The sequence below is a fragment of the Scomber scombrus genome, chromosome 2 (assembly GCF_963691925.1).
Source record: "Scomber scombrus chromosome 2, fScoSco1.1, whole genome shotgun sequence".
NCBI classification, from domain to species: domain Eukaryota; kingdom Metazoa; phylum Chordata; class Actinopteri; order Scombriformes; family Scombridae; genus Scomber; species Scomber scombrus.
The window spans coordinates 17,601,702-17,624,096 of record NC_084971.1 but is presented as its reverse complement, the minus strand read 5'-3'; the positions used below and the strand labels follow the sequence as shown (position 1 = coordinate 17,624,096).

Below are 22,395 nucleotides of genomic sequence, written 5' to 3'. Positions count from 1 at the left end.
GTAGAAAAGCAGAAGAGACTTCTTCTTCAGACTTGAGTCTGTAAAAATCATTCATCGTCCAATGGTAAGACCCCTATCACAAAGTTTCCTGTCAACACAGTGGATTGTAGTAAAAGTTGTTGTACTATAACCACAGTTACATGCAATGTTGGACAAAACCTGACTCAACAAGGCTGAATCTCATCATGACTTAGTTGAGCAGCAGGTGGAGGTGTGAGGGTACTGCTGCAGGCTACAAGGCTGAGACACTGTTAAAGCTCTTCCAACACATTCAGTTCAAACTCAAATGGATACTTGACTAAGAAATGACGTTCAGGATACAGATAACTTAAAATCTGACAAAACATATTCAAGCAATTTCTGAATCTCATTTAGACAGTACATTTGATGATACTACAGTGGAGATACAGCATTTATAGAAAGGTCATGGACATCTATGGGGTAGGAGTTGCAATGTACATTCAGAGCCACATCCCTGTTAAACTCAGAAGGGATCTGTCATGTTATGTTGAAATGCTACAATTACAGGTTCACCTAAAACCTATATTGCTGGATTGCTGTTATAGGCAACCAAGGTCTAACAGTTAGTACCTTGATGATTTGATCGAGCATGCAATGAAAATAGAGAAATGTATATCTTCTGAGAAGTAAACATACATTTTCTTGCATCTAACTGTTCTCTGTTGAGGACAATTCTTAATGTAAACCAGTACCAGTAATTTGGTTTAAGTTACTATCTAACCTACCAGTATATACCAAGACAGGAACTGTATCATCCACATGCACTGATCAAATATACACCAAAATGCTTGGGCTGCCTTTTCGGGGTCTAAAAGCTGACCAATCAGCTTGTTACCTATCATAAGCAAACTTTTGGAAAAAATTGTACTTGACCAGATATAATTATGTTTCTCTATGAGCAACTACTAGCCCACTTATGGTGCATCAACAGAATATTGTAGGAGTAATACTATTAGACTTTAGTGCCGCCTTTGATTGATCAGTTTGCTACTAAGGAAGTGTTGTTGCTTTAGTCAACTTGCTTTAGCATGGATATAAGAGACCACAGAAGCTTTTCTTTAACAGAAGCTTCTCAAATGCAATACATATACGGTATGGAATCCCACAGGGCTCTTCACTTGGACCACTGCTTTTTCTCAATTTCTATAAGTCGTCTATGTATGCAGAAAGTTCAACACTGTACATGTCTGCACCAACAGTTAAGGAAATCACCTCCCTCAGCCCTCTGACTATAAGTATTGTATTAAGAACCAATCACTGAGTTAGCCCTAAACCCCAGCTGAATCGGTACTGAACACTGTTGCTATTAAGCAAGAACAGAAAACTAATCTTTCTGGTGCAACCTTAGACTGTAAACTGACGCCAGCTGAATCAATACTGAAGACTGTTGGACAAAAAATTGACTGGACAGATGTTAAGTTTTGACTTTATAACAAGGTACTTCACAATCAATAATTTTTTTATCATTAATGTGAAAACAGAAGCACTGCTGTGTACTTAGCTAAAGTATAGGGACTCATTATATTTAGATTTGAGATTGAGAGATTTGATTTGATGATTTACATTCAGGTAAAAAAACAGCAAACTGATTAGAAAGCACAGGGCTTGGTCGCCCAGAATACACAGATACAGTATTACATGTTAACACACAAACTTCACTCACTGTCATCTTTGATATAAAAAGTAGTAAGAAACTGGTCAATTGAGCCCAGAGGCCTTCAAAATAAAAGACAGTTAAGCGTAAAACTGCGGACAGATATAAATTGTCTGATGAGTCTCCTTAAAGATCCAGCCATATTGTTTCTTCTTCATTTTTTTTTTTTTTTTTTTACAGGATGTACAATAGTTAAACATTGTGTAAATAAGTACACATTTGGCTGTCTAGTTCCAAAACGCATCAGTGGAGATTAAAAAAGAGCTGAGAAAAAGTAGTTTCCACCCTGACCACCTTGTTGAGACAAAACTGAAATTGGAGTCAACAACATGACAAATTCCATTTGATAACAAAAATGAACTCACTATGTAGTATAATATAAAAAAGTCAAAATGTACCTCGGCAAAGCTTATAAAATATAATATGAATAAAATAATATAATAATATTCCTTGGTCCATAAAAACTATGTTACTTTTACAACAAAAATGTTCCCTTGCACACAATAAATCAACACTTTTCAGTAAAAACATGATCCCTGTGGACATAAACATAGCATGAAAACAGCTTCCAAATCCACAGGCATATAAAAACAAAATTGTTCTTTTACAAATCAGGTTGATGTGAGTTAGAAGGCAGATTCATCTTCTGTTAGGTGGTCTCAGATATCCAGGTCCTTCTGACAATTCCACAACAGTCCACAAGATGGAGCTAAAGAGAGGAGTCAGTATCCAGAGTATTTCCTTTCAACTTGTCCCCCTCTCCGAACTTTGTTTTTTATTCCCAATGATCACAGTTGATCTCTAATGAAGAGTCTCTGAGTTCTGTGTGTAATTCTTCACAGGTCTTTGAGCCTCTTTGTAAAGCATATGCACACATTTGCTTACACACTTATAGAAACACATTCAATTACGATACACTTACACACACAAAAGTATTACTAGGACAGCACTGACATGGTAGACGACCCTGACAACATGCCTGAGTCACAGTTCTGGTTCTGGTGGTATGAACAATTCGTAGCCTACAGTTTAATTCACCTTGATTTATGTTACAAATGCCTCTGAAATGGCCCTGAAACAGTCAGCCACTGATGAGGAATACATTATTGTCAATGTCCTGACAGAAATGAAAGAACAGCAGAAAGTTTTCTTAAAAGAAAGAAAGAAAGAAACAATAAAACAACGACATTACCACCTTTTAAAACTCAAGTGGATGATCCTACAAAGACCAGCGACAAGATTGCAACAATGTGCAGAGACATATACATAGTGTGTGAATCTGCAATATCACTGGATGGGAAAATTGACTATATCGAGGGGCAACATCATTATTGACAGAATTCCAGAGTCTCAGTGTGAGAGTTGGAAGAAAACTGAGAACAAGGTCTGCTGGATTCTAGCTGAAATGTTAAATGGATGAGGAAGCAAAGTGGAGTACCCACATCGGACAAATTATCCTACAACAGCAAGAGACCAACACAGAGTCATCATCGTCACGTTTTTAAGATGGAAGGACAAGGTGGCTATTATGGCAAGAGGAAACAAACTGTATGGTACCAACATCTCCCTTAAAGTGGAAAAATACAACTTTTTACCTTTACCGCATAGCATTTCCAAGTGGTATCATTGTTTGTGCTGCTGTTGTAAAGGCAACTGGATTACTTTTCTCAGAGTATAACTCTGAACAAATAGTCAGCACCACTCTGGAAATAAGACAGAATAAAGAAGCATGGTCACCGAAGAGGTAAATTGAAATTGTCATTATTATTGAATTTGGGAACTGGCAAAAGCTTTTGTAATGTTGTGCACTGCATAGTAATAACATATCTATTAACATTATTGCTTAGCACAAACAAGTAACTACAGCAGAGGTTGGTGTCAGAGTGGAGGGGGCAGTAACATTAGAAGAAAAAAATAGGAGAAAAAGCGTGAGTTTGTTCATTCATTTAGTCTATAATGGAGACATGAAAGCAGATAGAAATTCTAAGTATGTATTGAATAAAGAAAACTGTTTGTTTTTACAAAATGAAAGAAACTGCGCAACCGACGGTGATAACATATTTTCTGTCAACAGGATGAACAAATCAAATGAACAAGTAGATTAGCCTGACTGGATACTGATCGAGTTTTAGATGGTTGTTGGACTGATGGTCTTCCTTCCTGTTAGCTACCATAGCTAACTAATCTAAATCTAATAGTGACATTATTCTATATCCATTGCGCTGTGCAATTAACATTTACTTCATAAGTTGTCTGTTTCCACTTTATTGAGGACTACTCTGAACCATAAGGCTCAAATGAAAAGAACTCATCTTGATCATGAAAGCTGAACAATCCAAGGGAGACATTGCCTACATCTGCTATAATAGACTCATTGTCCACCCTAATTCCCAAAGGACTGCTAGAGTGGAAAGATCAGCCAAGAACTGCTGTTCCTAACTTCAGGCACATGCACACATACACTGAACTGAATGTTACTTTACCTACACCATGTTGATGTTGACACTTCCCAAGAAGGGGTTAAAATAGCTCATGTGAATATATGTAGCCTAAGAAATGACGTTCAGGATACAGATAACTTAAAATCTGACAAAACATATTCAAGCAATTTCTGAATCTCATTTAGACAGTACATTTGATGATACTACAGTGGAGATACAGCATTTATAGAAAGGTCATGGACATCTATGGGGTAGGACTTGCAATGTACATTCAGAGCCACATCCCTGTTAAACTCAGAAGGGATCTGTCATGTTATGTTGAAATGCTACAATTACAGGTTCACCTAAAGCCTATATTGCTGGATTGCTGTTATAGGCAACCAAGGTCTAAAAGTTAGTACCTTGATGATTTGATCGAGCATGCAATGAAAATAGAGAAATGTATATACATAAACATACATTTTCTTGCATCAAACTGTTCTCTGTTGAGGACAATTCTTAATGTAAACCAGTACCAGTAATTATGTTTAAGTTACTATCTAACCTACCAGTATATACTAAGACAGGAACTGTATCATTCACATGAACTGATCAAATATACACCAAAATGCTTGGGCTGCCTTTTCGGGGTCTAAAAGCTGACCAATCAGCTTGTTACCTATCATAAGCAAACTTGACCAGATATAATTATGTTTCTCTATGAGCAACTACCAGCCCACTTATGGTGCATCAACAGAATATTGTAGGAGTAATACTATTAGACTTTAGTGCCGCCTTTGATTGATCAGTTTGCTGCTAAGGAAGTGTTGTTGCTTTAGTCAACTTGCTTTAGCATGGATATAAGAGACCACAGAAGCTTTTCTTTAACAGAAGCTTCTCAAATGCAATACATATACGGTATGGGATCCCACAAGGCTCTTCACTTGGACCACTGCTTTTTCTCAATTTCTATAAGTCGTCTATGTATGCAGATAGTTCAACACTGTACATGTCTGCACCAACAGTTAAGGAAATCACCTCCCTCAGCTCTCTGACTAAGTATTGTATTAAGAACCAATCACTGAGTTAGCCCTAAACCCCAGCTGAATCGGTACTGAACACTGTTGCTATTAAGCAAGAACAGAAAACTAATCTTTCTGGTGCAACCTTAGACTGTAAACTGTCATGATCAAGACAAACATATTTACTGGCACAAAACATGGGGATAAACATATCTGAAGTCAAGAGATGTTCTTCTTTTTTAACACCACATCTGACCAAACAGGTCCTACAGACTTAAGTATTATCAAACTTTGATTATTGCCTGGTGGTCTACTTAGGTACTATAAAGATGAATCCAGGGAAGCTACAACAAGTTCAGAACAGAGCAGCTTGGCTTGCCCTTCAGTACACACAGAGACCTAATATAAACAACTTGTATGACTAACTCTTCTTGCTCAAAGTTGATGAGAGGTTAAAAGCATCACTTCTTTCTTTTGTAAAAAAACATTGATGTATTTAAAATCCCTGATTGTTTGTAAAGGCAGATCAGACTCAGCTCTATTGCACAAATACCCCACCAGATATGCCACCAGTGGTAACTACACAAATCCAAAAACCAAAACAAATTTGAAACAATGTGCAGTGTCGTATTGAGCTATGATTGAGTGGAACTCCCTTCGTCATATTTCTAAATAACTCAGAATAAAGCTAATTTCAAAAAACGAGTGAAGCAACACCTATTAGATCTAAGTGTGCATTGCTGACTTATTATTTTAATTTTATTTATACTCTATTATTTTATTATTTGTCTGTTGTTATATGTTGTTTTTGTGTGTGTTGATGGTTCCTCCTTCGTCATATATTTTGTGTGGACACCATGAAGTTTTCTGGGGGTCCTATTAAAATCAAATCAAATCAAATAAAATCATATCACTACTGTTGTAAACTGCATGGCCATCTCCAAGTCTGCCCAACGATGATGATGGTGAAGATGAAGAAGCCGGTGATGATGAAGAGGTGCTATGTGTCCGCAGAATGGCCCCTGCGGCACTGCAGTGTGGTCGGGGCCCCGGTTCAGGGGTGTAGGTGAAGGTGAGGGCAGTGGCGTAGATGATACCATCATTGCGGACCAGCGTGACGGGGACCTGCACTGGCTGTCTCACCCAGCGCCAGCCTTCCCTGAAGGCAGAAATGTCCGGCACAACACACAGTACGCTCTCTCCACATCTTAGGAGACCAGACAAATGAGAAAAGGTCTGAATATTTGGGTCATCACACAAATGTGCACACACAGAGATATGTAACACTCACAGACACTTGTACCTGTACATGGTGTCAGCCTCCACATCTCCAAACCAAACTCTGAGGTTAGGGGTGAAGTTCTGTCCTGTCAGCTCCAGCATCGCCACATCTCCTCCACCATTTAACTTGACAGACATACAAAAAAGGCTTTAAAGTCCCTTCAAGCTGAATAAAAAATTTAAGAGGAAGTAGTTGCTAATAAGAACTGTGTTTGTTGACAAAAAACATAACAAGCATATTTTCAAAAGAAAAGGTTATGTGTTTACCTGCAGACTCTCCACCACAGGGACAGGTGTGACCGGTGAGGGGACAGGGCCCATGCCCTCATAAAAGGTGTACTCTGCTTTGTCAGTGCTAATGATAGTCCAGGAAGCCCCGTCATTAACAATCTCCTTGTTAGTTTCTTTAGAGCATTGTGTGGCCTGAAGAAAAAACCCCAACAAAAAACAGGTAAATAAATTTCACTTCCCAATTTCATAGCCAACAAGGGGAAAGACATACTTGAGCAAGCTACCACAGTGTCAGGCAGGAGGTTGAAATGACAGGGTCAAAGATTAGTCTATCTTCTCTTGCTTCAGAATGTTCACTGAGAGAAACTGCAAGACCTCTTAAGTGGGAACTAATTTCAAAGCTCACACTTGCTGTAAAATATGCTCTTGGCAGGTTAAAATTCTGTTTTTTTTTTAACAAGCAGAAACAGTTGTAGCTAGCCGAAGTTACAAAAACAATCTATTGACAGAAACACTAGTTACAGGGTAGGTTTACAATTTCTTTTGAGTCTGTCCTAAAACAACGTGCCCAAAAGAAAACTGACATGTTTTTTCTTGCTGCAATTTTTCCTCCTGTTCATACTTACCATTAAGACATTCCTTCATAATGCACTTTAAATATAAGTGATTGGAGACAAAATCACAGCCCTCTCAAAAATGCATTTAAAAGTTTATTTGAAGCTAATATGAGGCTCCAGTCATCCAAATTAGTCAGATCAAGACAATATCAATAGTAAGTTACTGTCTTTTTAGCGCCAAATTCCCTCTACAATCCTTCCACTGTAGCTGGAAACAGGAAAACACTGTCTGTCTAGACACATAGAAGGAATTTTATGCTAAAAAGCCTGGAAAATATCCACATTATTTTATATACTCAGATGGCTAAAGCCTCATATTTTCTTCAAATATACCTTTAAATATTTCTTTTTCTTAGAACAACTGTGTGTTTTTTGTCCTCTATCACTTACATTGTAAGTGCACCTGGACAGGATCTTCTAATGGTCATTATGAACAGGAGGAATGATTAGAACAAGAGGACTGACTACTGCGATCAAAACCAGTTTTAATGTACATATGGGCACCTGACTATTGTTTTAAAACTAACTATTGTAAAAACCTGAACCTGACCTTTAACATACATGCTACCTCACAGATTCTTACCAGTTACTATATTGCCACATTTTTCTACAAAAATGTTTCCTATTATTACAAAAGAAACATTTCTTTACTGAATCGTGTGAACTTATAATTATACAGAATTGCTTTTAAAATCAAAAACAAAAAAGCAGATGTTTTTTCTCCAGCCTTCTCTGAGTCATATTTTCTTCAGTACGTCTACGACTCAAACTGAGATTTAGGATTAAGATAAGATTAAGACCTGATTCAATCATGATCACAGCTGACAAACTCCAAAAGATACTCTGATTGCGCACCTGGAACTGGATGATTCGCTCCTGTGAGAGACAGAGATACATTTTGTCTGTGTCTTTCAGGTAAAAGGCACATTTGTGGAGTTGGGACACCGGGTCATCTGCGTCTAATGATGCAGTCTGCTTGTCCACTTTGCGAATGATCTGCGAAATCCAGACAAACACACTTATCATTGACACACAGGAACATATCATATACATATGCCAAAATGAACACAAACCCAGGTCACACAGTTAGAAACATCACTACACCCATATTTAAGTACACATGCGGTATGACTGGTCAATTTCTGACAAACAATATTACAAGTGAAATATGAATTGACAGACACATGCATACCAGTCTAGGCAAGGCCATGCCAGTTACAGAACAGACCAGTTTAACCGTCTGGCCATAGTGAATGTAGCCATCTCTCACAGCAAACTCCTCTCCCTCAGACTCCTCATCATCCACTAAAGAAAATGACACAGAATACAGAAACAAAGTACGTCACTTTTTTTGTTGAGTTTGACTGAATAGGAATGCAGGAATTAAAGGGGCCATATTATAGACCTTTTCCACAAGTTAAAACCGTTTCCTTGGGTCTTAATAAAATGTATCTGACACAGTTCGGTCCGAATATCTCAAGGATCAAGCAGCACAGCAGCCTTCTCATCCTGTCCAAACAGCCCTGTTCAAAATGGCAGGTTGAGTGCCTGTCCCGCTCACCTCACCACTCTCTCCTGCAGCTACCATGGCAACTGTCGATCCTGTTTTGTTTATTCCTGTTACTTGCATGACTTTGACGACAGGATTGTTTGTATTTATTCTCCCAAAACAGCCAACGAGCAACAGCAAACACTGACGAGTCCAAAACCAGCGCAGTGATGTTACTCAAGCTCAGCATGAATGAACCCAAAATTAATTTAATAAAATTCAAATGGATGCCGAAATATCTACATCATGATGCACATTTACAAAAAGTCTGAATTCATGCTTTGTCAGGTCTGTCTGCATGCTAACAAAAAAACAACTTTTAAAACGCTGAATGGAGTTCTGATCGATCACGGCTGTGCTGACATTGTAGCTGCTTCGTCCGCACTCAAAATAACATCTAAAGACATAAATAAACTCACTGGCATTTAAGATATTTATTGCTGATGACAGTAGCTGAGGTGGTGTGTGACTCTGGCGTTAACTTAGCTCTGGCTAGGTTGAGAATCAGGTTTGATAAATTCACAAAAGTTTGAAAAAATAAACTCCTCCCACCAGTAAACTGGTCCAAAAGCAGAAATGAAGACCCAAATATATAAACACAAGCACTGAAAAGGTTAGTTTTTCATAATAAGACCCTTTAAGATATCATGTAAGTACTTTTTTAATAAATTATATTACTACATTAATAAGAGTAAACACAGATGAAGAACAGAGGAGAGGATTAAAGAAATAGAATAAAACCAGAAATAAATGTTTTTTAAATGATATATATATGTATAGGCAAAGAGAAAGTGTGACTCACAGAGGTGGATGTGGAAGGCGCCCCACTGTTGAGAGCTGGCATGAAAGTTTCCACCTTCGACATGAAGATACCTGGTACTAACAGTCTGGGATCGCAGACGGTTAAATAACGCCACCTTTGTTCCCGACGCTATACACACTGAGAGATAGAGAGAAAGAGAGAAAGTGAAATATTTCAACACTCAAAGAGAATATAAAATGTACATTAAAGTATTTGTTTGATCTTTTCCACATGAAAATTAAATGTCAGTGTGTTATGTGAGCGTGATGTGATATTGTGCCACTCACAATCTGCATTTTTCAAGGACTGTTTCTTTTTGGAGGGCTTGGAGATGACTTTAATTCTCTTGCCGAGGAAGACTCCGATATTGGCGCTGTTCCCATATAACATCTTCACAGACAGCATGAAGTGTTTCCTTTTATCTGAGTCACTGATATACAGCGTCTTGGCTGTGCAGAAGTGCTAATGCAAGAGGAAAAAGAAGTTAGAAAGTTTTGTTTGCGTGTGCATGTCTGCTTCTCCCCCTTTCACTTCCCTGTCATCTCCCTCTCAGAACAAGTTTATCACTGACATTTCTAGAAAAAAAAAAAGGGGGACATGAGGACATGCATGAATATCAGCTAGTGTGAAGTGTGAATTCAGGTAACAAAGTTTTGCAGCGACAAACAGGATATGGTCAAACTGCGAAGCAAAGCAGCAGCACATTTCATCCTGTGGTTACTTTGCATGGTTTATCACTGTGAAACATCAGATAACACTAGTAAATTTGTTAGTATGAGTGAAGTATAGAAAGAGTATGTGTGCAGTTTAGATTGAAAACACAATCAGAAAGATAAAACCCCTACAGTACAGTGTAATTACAGATGCCCACCCACCTTCCCCTCCAGGTTGAGTTGCTGCATCTCCTGCTCACTGTTGCCTATCCCAATGAATGCACATGGCTGGGCCTCCTGCTCTGTGCAACCCTCCTTCTCCATATTCTCTAACTTCTTCTGCCAGCCGCTGCCCATCAGATACACACATGGCGGAGGGCAGAAAAACCTAATTGACACAAGAAGAGGTCAAAAAACACACACTACAACGCACTCACACACAAACAAAGTATGACGCTTTTAACACTCCCACACAAACCTTTTTTCATTGCCGTATGACTTTTGTGCAACTTTTGCATGTAGTATGAGCACTGTTTGATCATCTTTCTCCTTTAAGTAACTCCTCATAGCCTCTCTGAAATGAAGGGGGGGACACATGTTAACACACATAACAGATTAATCAAGTTGTTTTCCTTTAGCTTTCTACACTTATTTTAAAGGCTAGTTTCTACTTGTTTGCACTGTGAAGGGGTGCCTTTTTTCTCTTCACCTTGTCAAACGCTGAGGCTGAGGTCGCTCACCAAACTTCCTGCGAAACAAAACATCAGGGTGAAAGGTGATTAGTGTGGTTTCTCTACAGAGATTATGTAGATAAAAAAAGAGAGCATTAAAATCAATGGCAAGGTGCATGAAGTCAGTGACATCTGTAATGGAGAGATGTTATATTATCATGTTGTATTAACCTGAGACCACTGACACACATGTGGTTAAGGTTGGCCTGGGAAAGAGCCACTGTACGGTATACAATGATTATTAGATGTAGATGTACAATGCCATAGTAGTAACCACTATGAAGTAATTATTCTCTTTTTGAGCTACTTCCTGATATAATGGTTTAATTAAACCCAGAAATGTGTGGTTAGGATCATGGGAACCAACCCTGAGTATTCTACGTCACTCTGCTTCTCAATTACTAATAATAACTATATAACGCTTGCTATGACATACATTTAACAATGTTGCTATAATTTGTGAAGATATTACATTTTTGCTGCACTGCACTTGTGGAAACTGAAATGAAGTAGTGATAAAAATAGGTAGCTAAGACAAAATGTATAACTTCTGACAAAAAAAACTAACGTTTCTGAAATAGCTATCGTACGACAGCTCAACAAATGGCAGAGAAACCAGCAAACCACCATAGTACGAATAGTTTTGTAGAACTGACCCCACATTAAGCCACAGAGCAGCAGCACTGAAGCTTATGAAGCAAAGGCAGCACACACTAACACCCAAAAAGACAGCCCTCAGAAACGCTACACCTCGGCCACGCTTGACCACCACAAAACAAAAACTTTTTTTCATAACACTATGCTTTGAATTTCAGCACTTACCCCGTAACAACGGGCGCCATCTTCCAAATAACTACCCCTCCCCGCCCCCCTCCTAAAAAAATTTTTAGAAAAAAAGAAAAGTCTAACAATCGCGAGATCCCTCCCCCAGCCCCCTTTACCAAAGCCAACGACACAACAGAAGAACCAGACTGGAAGGAAAAGACGGGAGGAAAAAAAGAGGGGGGAGGTGTGACCGGTGTGACGGAGGGGGGAAAGGGGTGAGAAGAGGGGGAGGGAGAACAGAGACGGGCAGAGGGCAGACGCCAAAACAACAGGCGTGGGAAAGTTACAAAGTCGCGCGAGAGCCGAAAAACTCTCATAATAGACATGAATGAAGTTTGACCGGTTGTATCGCGAGATTCAGAGAAACTCTCACAACTGGGTTTCTTTCTTCTTCTTTTTTTTTTTTTTTTTTTACACACAAGGCACACAGACTGTAACTGGATTCCCACGCCTTATTGAGCAATAAAGGAAACACCTCTACATTGAAGGGATGGAAAGTAGAGTTTGAGGATTAATTAGTGAACATGAACTGGAAAACATGAAACGTATATCAAACATTGTAATAACACACCATTTTAAGACTATTCTTAGAGAAAAGTGCAGTTTCTTAGGGCCAAAAGACCGATTAACAAAGAAATGACCATGTTAAATTAACATTACAATAAAATCCACCTTAAAACTCAAACAGCACAAACAATATTTCGGAATTATTTTTTATTACATAAACATATTTTCAAAGGTGAATATAAAAAATTAAATGTATAAAAGTTTGACAATTTTATCCATGAAGACAGTAGAAGGTGAACAATTATTCCAAAATCTCTCACAGCATTTGGATATCTAACATACAGAACATGATTTTGCAAAATATGTTGATAAAACATATTCCCCTCCAATCATTGGAAGGGGCACATTGAAACTGCGTGTGGTGTGACAAGAAACCATCAAATATATTATTTTAAATCTCACTGCTGTACAGAGAAAACATACAGTAGCATTACATAATTATGTGTGTGAATTCATGATCCATTTACCAAAATGAAAAAAAAAAATCTACTTAAAAGAAGCAAACTTTTGGCAGGAGAAAGATTAATCGTTTTTGTCGATGCCATCATAAAATGGGGCATTGTGTGTCAACAATTTTAAAGAGGGGGCTATTTTGTGACTTCAGTTTTTGGAAACCTCATGAAAAATGCACTCTGTATTACCCAAAATGCAAGCAACCTCCTGTGGGTTTGAATAGTCATCTGACATGCCCTTCTTCACTTCCCCTCAGCTCCTGGGAACACGTAGCATCATGTCACACTTGTGGACACCTGCTGACTGAGGGAGCGGGGGATTGCAAATGGAAAACACAGGCCTAATGATCAGCAATAATACCAGTAAATGATGATTAAAACTACACAGACAGAGGAATGACATTTTGTATATACTGTTAATCTCAAGTTTTAAAACATCTACATACTGCCCCACTTAAATATCTTGTGAATTATATCAATGTGAATGTTCATAATACATTCTTGATAAGATTTTCACTTCTGGGTATATCATTCACAGCCTCATTTGGCCCTTGAAGATTCAGTCTGATAAAATCCCACTTCTGCTTTAAAAGTAATGCAGTGGTACTTGCGATGACAGCAGGGATTATCCCTGGGGGAAGTCAACAAGGGCTTGTTAAACCACTACTTCAACACCCTGCTGCTATAGTCTGTGGTGCAAGATGAGGAATGAAAACCAGCATATGTAACACATAGTCAAACAGCAATTAAACAATGACAGTCTTCTATTCTTCGTGGAGTTCTTCCTGAGTCAGTTAAGATATTTGGCAGGGGTCAGCTGCTTTATATCTTCAGATCTTTGAAAAAAAAAAAGTGTTGATACTGTTATTAAGTAGTGACGCAAAATTAGAAAATCCAAAGACACAAACAAGTAGTGCTGCTTGGAAGTAAGACACGCATATACATTTAGAGACAGAGTCCATGTAATTTTGACAGAATAAATCAAGTCTCCAGTTTTACAATTTCCATGTTTTCAGATTATAACTCCAGCAATTCTGATGTAAACAATGTCCTCTGCTTTCGTTGTCTGAAGACCCCATCAGTAAGGGGTCCGGCTTCTAAATTTTCCAGAAAATCTTCTTCCTGTAGAGCACATAGGAGATGAAGACCCAACAGGAAGTAGCCACAAGGTTCTGCGTGAGGTGCTCAGCGTGGGATTGACTGTTGGCCATGTGCCAACGGAAGGGGAAGTACTCCTCAAACACTTCATGGCCCACATACACAAGGATGGAGTTCATACCTGATTTCACACACACAAGCGAGAGTAAAGCAAAAGTCATGCTGATTATAGAGAAAGACTAATAATAATCAAAATCTAAGAAGTAAAGAAGGGTATGCATATGGATGATTTTCATGGTTCATATTTAACTAAGTCTAAGTCTAAGAAAGAAAGGGTTGAACTTAACTGAAGTCAAAAACAGGCAAGTAGGTTGTATAATATTATGTGTTACAAATGTCCACTAACTTGGCTTTTAATGTCTGACAATATGGTTCAGTGCTCACCGGGGTAGTAGAAAGGAGCTCCAGACCACCACTTCTTTACATCCACTGTGTAGTAGACCAGCACTAGCAGCACAAAGGCAAAACAGGCCAGTGTCGTCACATAGGACAGAGACCTAGAAGTCAAATGGACACACATAAATATGTATTTCTGAAGGATACACCAAGCTGTAATGTGTCTGGTAAAAAGTAACTGCACAAAACTCTTCTCATACAGGACACAAATACTTCACCATTGAACTTTAAAGCCAGTGTCAGTGTCATTTCAAGTGGATTTCCCTAAAGGTTAACAACTTCTGACCGTGCCTAGCAATGCATCGGCTCAGTTGGGTGACTGGCTTGGCAACCATGTGCCAAAAATTTAACCCAGCTGAACTTTTAGACTGCATGCTCTGGTGAAACAGTACTTTAGGTTTAGGGAAGTAGCTGTCTAGGATTGTTAAGGAAATGTTGTAAAACCATGATAGAACTTAAATTTAGTAAATGATACACCATGAGTCATCAGTCCGTTTATATACATCAGGGCATACAAGGCATTTGAAAACAAAGAGAGGAAAGAATGTTACGACAGGCCACTATAAAGTACTAAAAATGTAATAAACAAAAGAGCACTTATAGCATTTCTAAGGTTACACAAAAATATAACAACAAGATATCATTACCATAAATTCTTGTTGACAGGAATGAATCCCTGGTCTGTGGAACACTTAGTCAGAACCGCTGAAATGGCTCCCTGTGTGTTACAAGAAACTTTATTATTCAACAAAAAAAGTAAAAACTGTCCTATTTCATTGCAAACATTGTGACTGCAATCCTATTTAATAATACTATGAGTGATTAAATGTACTCAGAAGGAACAACTTATTAATATACATGTGTGCACATACTGTAAAAAGCAGATCAAGTTATTGTGCTTACCAGTATGAGACCCCATATGAGGAACCTTGACACAATACTTGTATGGAGATCTCTGTAGTGTAAGATTATCTTTCCCGCCTGGAAAAATGGAAAATTCAACAATTCAAGCTTTAACTGATTCCCCTTGGATGTTCCAGTTAGCTATATGAGCATTCATTTGGAGACACAGAGAAATAAGAGACAAACAAACACATATTACAAACCTGTAATCCAAGAAAAGCCATGAAGACAGAGTTGATGCTACCAAGAACACCTTCAGGATCATAAGGCATGCCAGTCGCATAAATCACCTTAATTTGAATGGGAAAAAATTGATTTTTGTAAATACTCAGTCCACCGTTGCATCATTTGTGCATGAGAGAAACCTGATATATAAGCTCAAGTGTACCGTCTCAAGTTATAAAAAGACTTAAAGTGTCTGCTGTTGGTATGTTCTGGGAGTTTTATTTGGTCACTAACCCGTGACGAGGGAGTCTGGTAGATGTGGTTTTCTCCAAGCAGCCAACGGTCAATAAACCCAGCTGCTCCACCGGTGCAGTTGGCATACAGACCCATGTCCCCAATGCCACCTGGACCGAGATAGCCACTGTTCAAAAGAAGAGGGTGTCAGTATTATTAGTCTTCAGTTTTTAAAAAAGAAGTAAATAAACACTATATACAGACTCAATCTGTTGAGTGAAAGCAAAACAATCAGAGTTGATGTATCCAGAGAAATTTGAGATCTGCATCTGGGTCAAAATGAGACTACTAAAGCATATGCTGATAATTAGACTGAAGTACCATTACCTTACACTTATTTGCAAAAAACACCAACCCCTTACATAAACAGACTAAAGACCAAAGACACACGCATTGAAAAATACTTTTTTTAAAGTGGACAAATCCTTGTTGTTTGCTAAGCATTTCCCTCTTGATACAAGTACAAAAATACAGTCACATGTATATACAAATATGTGCTGTCCTGATTGACTCACTTTGGGCAGTCGGCTACAGGAAGTAGGAAAGTGAGGCATAGCCAGATGGTTTCCAAAAGAAGCACACACAGCCAGGCTGGCCAGTACAGCAGGATATCAAGGCATGGGGACCACCATGCATCCTGGAAAACACAGATATTTCTCACTTAAACCCTTTCATTGTCCTTCCAAATTCATTTAATATAAACACATTTATCATAGATAGTTAAACAAGAGGTTACATCAGAATTTATTTAGGATTTATGTATTCATGGCAAACGTGTTTTTAAGTAATTCATGTTACAGATCAATTTAAAGAATGAAGGTAAAATGGAACTCTTGGCTGACCGTTGTAATGATGTCAAGGTGAGCTCTCGCCACCAACAGATCCAAGCAGGCTACAACAAGGTATGACCAGGCCAGACGCTGCAACACACCTGGGATCCGCAGGTTGTCCCACGATACTGCGGTGTTGAGGAGGATCAAGTGTGAGCCCAAGTGCAGGAAGAAACACAGAAGCAAGTAAATAAAGGAAGACGCGGCCACATAAGTCCTAAGAGACGGTACAGTGATGAATAATATTGTCTGTTAATCATCTAAATGGTTTGGGATACTACAACCATTAATACAGAACTGTTTATACTCACATGGTCCCTGGCAGTAATTTGGATTGATGATGAAGACGCCAATGATGAAGAGCTGCAGGCTCCTCCACACAACTTTTCTCAACAGTGAGCTGCGAGTCGCACCTGCACGTAACATTGAGTTGACTGAAAGAGCGATGGATGTCCCCATGATGAACACAAACCTGGTGGAGGAGGGAGATGGAAAGAGAGAGAGAAAATGAGACAAAGAAAGTGTTAGAAATAATATATGATTAAATAAGATACATGTACATCTGATAACAAATTAGAGCCCAACAATAAATATGGCCAACATATTGTCATCAGATTATCAAAACTCTCAAATATTAATCTTGGTATTGGGGCCTTATTAAGTTAATTGTTTTTGGGTTTTTTTGGGGGGGGGTCTCTGGTTAAATATTGGTCTGGAGTCTATTTCCAAATTCAGCAACCCGTAAACAAGTTCACACTGGTTTGCAGGGAGAACTAGCTTATGATAGAAAATGCATGAAAACTACAAACAAAACATAAATACCAACTGTAAAAACACACAATATCAAGGCAACTACCAATTGGTCGAAGCAAGAAAGAACATAATCCTTCAAGCAAGTTGTAATGACTTGAACATCTACTGCAACTCATTATAAATATCTTTATTTTATGCATGAATTCCACATTATCTGTAATGAGTTCATGGTTCTGGGTCTCTGTCAGTACATACTTTGCCATGATCATTGCATTACAAAATATCAGCTATTATTTACTTTCATGTTTGAGTGGAAATAAAGAGTGTCCAATTGTAGAGTGGAGTTGATTAATCTGCAGTGTGAAAATATGCCAGTGAAACATTACAGAAGAAAATGTAAATTGAGTTTACCAAGGGAAAACCAGATCTGCAACAGTAAGGCCTGTAAGGAGACGGACAGGAAACACTGTTGTCAGAATAAACTCCAAAACCAAGATATTTTACAAAGATATGTGAATAAAGAGTCATTTTAACATGGTTGAAAAAAAGGGAACAATTGAGACTCACCATTCCAGCTCTCATGTCTGAAAAACCAATACCGCCCCCCTCCATAATTCACAAACACCATAATTACTAAAGAGATCCTGTCAGGAAATAGAAAATACAGCATTACTGAAAAGCATGGAGAAAATCAAAGTTGCATGGACACACTCGTCTCAAATGTGAAACGCATAGCAGTGACAATCATGTGACACACAAGAGATCAGACCAAGTGGTAAATTAGTGAACATATTTCTTTGAAAAGCTGAGCTGCTGGGGTGAGCGGTGGGTAGGGTGGGGGGTTAATGGCCTACCCTCTGAATGTGTCCAGAGATCGCAGCCTTTTGCTGGGGCTGGGTGATGGAGGGAGGATGTTGTCAGTAACTGGTGCCACCGTCCTGCCAGGGGAGCCCAGTTCCTGCATGATGAAATTTAAGTTAGATATTAACATTATTCTACTGAAAGCATACACACTACTGCACCCTGTGGCATTAACTTGAGTGAAAGAAACATTCACTATACAAGTCACAAAGTTACACATAATACTTAATACCATTCCTAAAGGATTTGACCAATATCAGTTCTTGAAAAACATTCTAGTAACCAATTTTGTGCAACTATTAGTTATTGACATGAAAGTGAAGAAACCCTCCATTCAAATAACTTGTAAACTCTCTACTAAAACCTTTACTAACTCTTTAAGTGTTAACAGCACCTGAAAAAGTGCTAAATATAGGCAGCATGTGTCATATAAAATATTTTTAAAATGGTGTCAACATTTTTTTTAAACTTCTAAAGTGCTTTATAATGCAAAATAAAAACAGAGTTAGGGTTAGGGTTACCACAGAGCTGCTTGACATAAATTCTTAAAAGTATACCAAGAAAACTGATATATAAGTCAAACCCCAATGAAGAAGATGATATTTTGTAGCTCATTTCGGTGTAGTCGAAGTAGCTAAATATGGTTTGTGACTGGAAGAACACCCTCCAGAGAAACACTCACAGAGTTGATGAGCCTCTCTGTCTCCATAGTGCCACCAATTCGGAAGAGGATACCCTTCACTACATCAAGTCTGGACAAGAAATAAGCAATCAGTTAGAGGTGATTATCTAATAGAGAAAAGCTAAAGAAATGCCATCATTAATTTGATGTATCATACATACGTTTTGATTTTGTTTGTTTATGAACAGATGACTTTGCACATGTTCCAGTCAGAACAAAACAAATCACAGCTTTACTTTAATCAACTGAATAACAATAACAACAGAATAAAATGAGCTTACCCTAATATTGTTCTTCCAATGGCAAACACCAAGGCCAGTCCAGCAAAGATAAGAAAAGCTACCAAGATTGCTGTGGAGAGACAATCAGATGTACAATAGTGTGTACTCTGTGAAGGGTAGTAATGGTGAATATATAAGAACACTTTACATCCACGTCTTACAAGCTTATGAATGTGTGTATGTGCGTGACTCACGTATGTAGCTGTTGACAGGGTCTGCATCAGTCACTATGGAGCAGTTGACCACTGAGGAGTCGTTCAAATTTTTCACCCACAGAGAGTAGTTCCCCTGCTCCCCAAAGTGGAAGGGAACCCTGAGTATTTAAAACAATGTGTCAATGCTTGATATATATGCACATAGTTGTTCCATGGATCAGTTATTCAACATATCTTTGTGTTTCCTTTTTTGTTGTAAGATAGTTAGTGGACACACAATGTTCACCTTCACAACATGTGCAAAAAAAGCTACTATATGTCAAATATCTGTGAATGTTGTCTGCTTAACTACATTTTACAGTCAGATTTTGTTAAAAAATGTCTTTCCTTCCTATGCTGGATGGCCTGGCTTTTCATTTTATGGTGTTTGTAAAAACATTCAAGTCAATTCATCTGAGCTGTCAGAGACATTTCCCACTGGTTGAAGGATAAACTGGAGGACCTTCAGGGTTCATTTCATTTATACAATATATGCCCAGGTCTTGCATATGTGAAACATGTCTGTATTCATTAACTTACGTGCAGAGCTCCAAGTTGATAGGAGTGCTATTGAGCTGTAGTGTGAGTCCATGCTGAGTGCCCACAATGAAATCCTCTGAACTGGGCTGACCAGGACTGGGTTTAGCAAGGACCACCCCAAGCGGCTGGTACAAACACTAACACACAGAGAAACAAGCATCTAGCATCTGAACTGCAGCATTATCATCATCATCATCAACAAACTAGTCAGATATCCACCATTGGAGGGGACTAATGGAGCTTTGGTGGAAGTTCAGTCAGTTAGACAATCTTCTGCCTGCTCAGGTCTGCAGTTTAATTTCTCAAACTATCTGTCATTCCCATCCCTCACACATGCTCACTCATAATGTCCTTGCTGTCATTGTTTGGATTATCAACTGAGATGTCAGCTGTTCACATCCAACCAATAAAATGGTGATACACCTTAATTTTCAGCCTATCATATTACAGCTGCTCTTTTAAATCTGTTCTCACTTTCTGCCCCTCAGTGCTTTAACGCAGCCATTTCACATGTCTCACTTCCTCCCTATCACTGCCTAGTCACAGGTTTATCACTTCAACAACTTCATCAGCCCTATCAGTCTCAGCAGAAGCCATCAACCACCACCACCAGTGTCTGAACTCCATGGAGAGATTTATCTTGCTGCTGCACAGGACTGATGTCCCCCAATAATAACATCTCCCTGTGGGTTCTAAGACTTTTGACAAGATGTAATCATAAATATCATTTCTATAATAAACTATTATTTTTGCTTCATTCACTTCTCTCCTGATGAATTTTGGTGTGGAGTGTGCCCAACTTACCTGATAGCAGCGCTCTGACACCCAGGACACCACTAATTCAGTGTCCAACTCATTGTTAACTCTCAGAAGTGCCTGATCCATTTTCAGGACTCTGTGCTTGTGATAAGAGAAGCCAGCTGGAGAGAGAAATAGCAGCACACATTGAGCAGATGCAGATAAATCCAAATCCATTTGCTGTACAGACACAGATACACCATGCAGTAACGATGCTGCAGCCCACAGTGTTGCTCAAGCTGACCACACCCAACTGTGAGTCCACTCTTTACTAAACGCTGTATACATTATTTAAATCATATGAACCAAGTGCACATGCGTTGAATAATCCTAACCTTTCTGACTCCATATTGACATAGATATTGTATAACATTAAGTGGGAGGAATCATACCGTGGATGCGTTGCGTTATTGCTCTTGTAGAGGCTTAATCAGTGTAACTATCGTGCAGTAACTTACCTCAAAGCTACTCGGCCACTGTCACCGAGGTCAATTTATTCCATACCAAAAGTGTGTATGTGGTAGTAGCTGGATGTAGCTGGAATAAGCAAAGAAACAGACGGACTGACGTGCAAGCTACAGACAGGCTAGTGCTGCTGTCTGGAAGAGGAAAGCATGTGAGAAGGCTGAAGTTATGGCTGCAGAGCCCGATGGTCACATGCTGAATTAATCCGTAAAATACCCCCACGGAGGGAAGTTCAAACGAGTCGGACGGAGCTCATTCTTGGCTGCTTCTTCCAGCTGGTGCTGTTTGACGCCAACCTGAAGTTAGCTAAAAGCTGATATCTTATGGTTTTAATTGTCAGTTTCATTTCTATTGCCGTGAATCTGCAGTTGTTGTTTGGACGCTTTCGTTAATACTGGAAGTGAGTTTAAAAAGCCACTGAGTTCAAAGTGCTGTCAATTATGACTGGACTTTTAGCTAAATAGCTTGGTAGCTAAGTGAAACTAGCCTGTGAGCCTTCATCCCCAAAAGCTTGCCCTTGGGGGGGGTTTGGGTACTTACAGGTAGACATTTCAGCTGTCAATGGTACCACGCAGACGGCTATGACCAAAACTATAGCTGCAAGATAAAACATCTCCACCTTCGCGGGCTTTGACATTTCGCTGTGACTTTTCTGTGTCACTGCTACATCTGAAGTTGTGTCTTTTGTGGTTTCCTTGAATTTCCCTTTTGTCATAATAGATACCACTTCCGACTCTTCCTTGTTTTGATATTGTAGTGGGAGCGAGAAGGGACAAATTAAAGTGATTTACAATTGCGACATCTTTTTTTTGCAATTGGAGCCTCAGCAATAACTTTAAATGATCCCCAGGGTATGTTATAATCATATCAGGAGCGAGAATAGAGGTATCTCACTTTTTAGTTAAATGTATTATGAATTAATATTAGTAACATTTGCCTATAATTGAGAGAGGGCTGGCACATTTTGTGGAAGTGCCAAGAGTATACCTGCCACCAAAAAATGTCCATTACAAGATTAAATTACCCCCGAATAACTACTGTTGATATTGCATTTTTAATGTGCTATAATGCATATTTCACCAATTTAAGAACATACGTATTATTCAAACCAAACTTTCCAAAGTGGGACAATGAAAAACTGAAATAAAACATGAAATGTGTTTTAACGATATTGATTCGTGTTATACGAATGATATCAATCAGCCACATGGCTTCATGTATGACAGATTTATATCCTTTACATTAAATTA

At 38.7% G+C, this 22,395-nt stretch overlaps 2 protein-coding genes across 2 annotated transcripts; both read right to left on the bottom strand.

Moving 5' to 3' along the window:
- Positions 1–5,285: 5,285 nt before the first annotated feature.
- Positions 5,286–11,832, bottom strand: LOC133997410 (suppressor of hairless protein homolog). The gene is made up of 11 exons (XM_062436985.1): positions 11,804–11,832; positions 10,960–10,998; positions 10,729–10,824; positions 10,473–10,638; positions 9,885–10,059; positions 9,598–9,735; positions 8,439–8,551; positions 8,102–8,242; positions 6,666–6,821; positions 6,421–6,524; positions 5,286–6,324 (listed from the first exon to the last, which is right to left on the bottom strand). The coding sequence occupies exons 1-11, from the start codon at positions 11,821–11,823 to the stop codon at positions 6,003–6,005; spliced, it is 1,470 nt and encodes a 489-aa protein (XP_062292969.1). The 5' UTR covers positions 11,824–11,832; the 3' UTR covers positions 5,286–6,002.
- Positions 11,833–12,511: 679 nt separating this feature from the next.
- Positions 12,512–21,873, bottom strand: hgsnat (heparan-alpha-glucosaminide N-acetyltransferase). Its single transcript, XM_062439561.1, has 18 exons — positions 21,686–21,873; positions 20,687–20,802; positions 19,883–20,019; positions 19,343–19,461; positions 19,149–19,218; positions 18,868–18,937; positions 18,179–18,282; positions 17,892–17,968; positions 17,736–17,766; positions 16,883–17,043; positions 16,584–16,699; positions 16,257–16,378; positions 15,742–15,868; positions 15,486–15,572; positions 15,283–15,360; positions 15,027–15,097; positions 14,368–14,480; positions 12,512–14,104 (listed from the first exon to the last, which is right to left on the bottom strand). The coding sequence occupies exons 1-18, from the start codon at positions 21,858–21,860 to the stop codon at positions 13,923–13,925; spliced, it is 1,956 nt and encodes a 651-aa protein (XP_062295545.1). The 5' UTR covers positions 21,861–21,873; the 3' UTR covers positions 12,512–13,922.
- Positions 21,874–22,395: the final 522 nt, after the last annotated feature.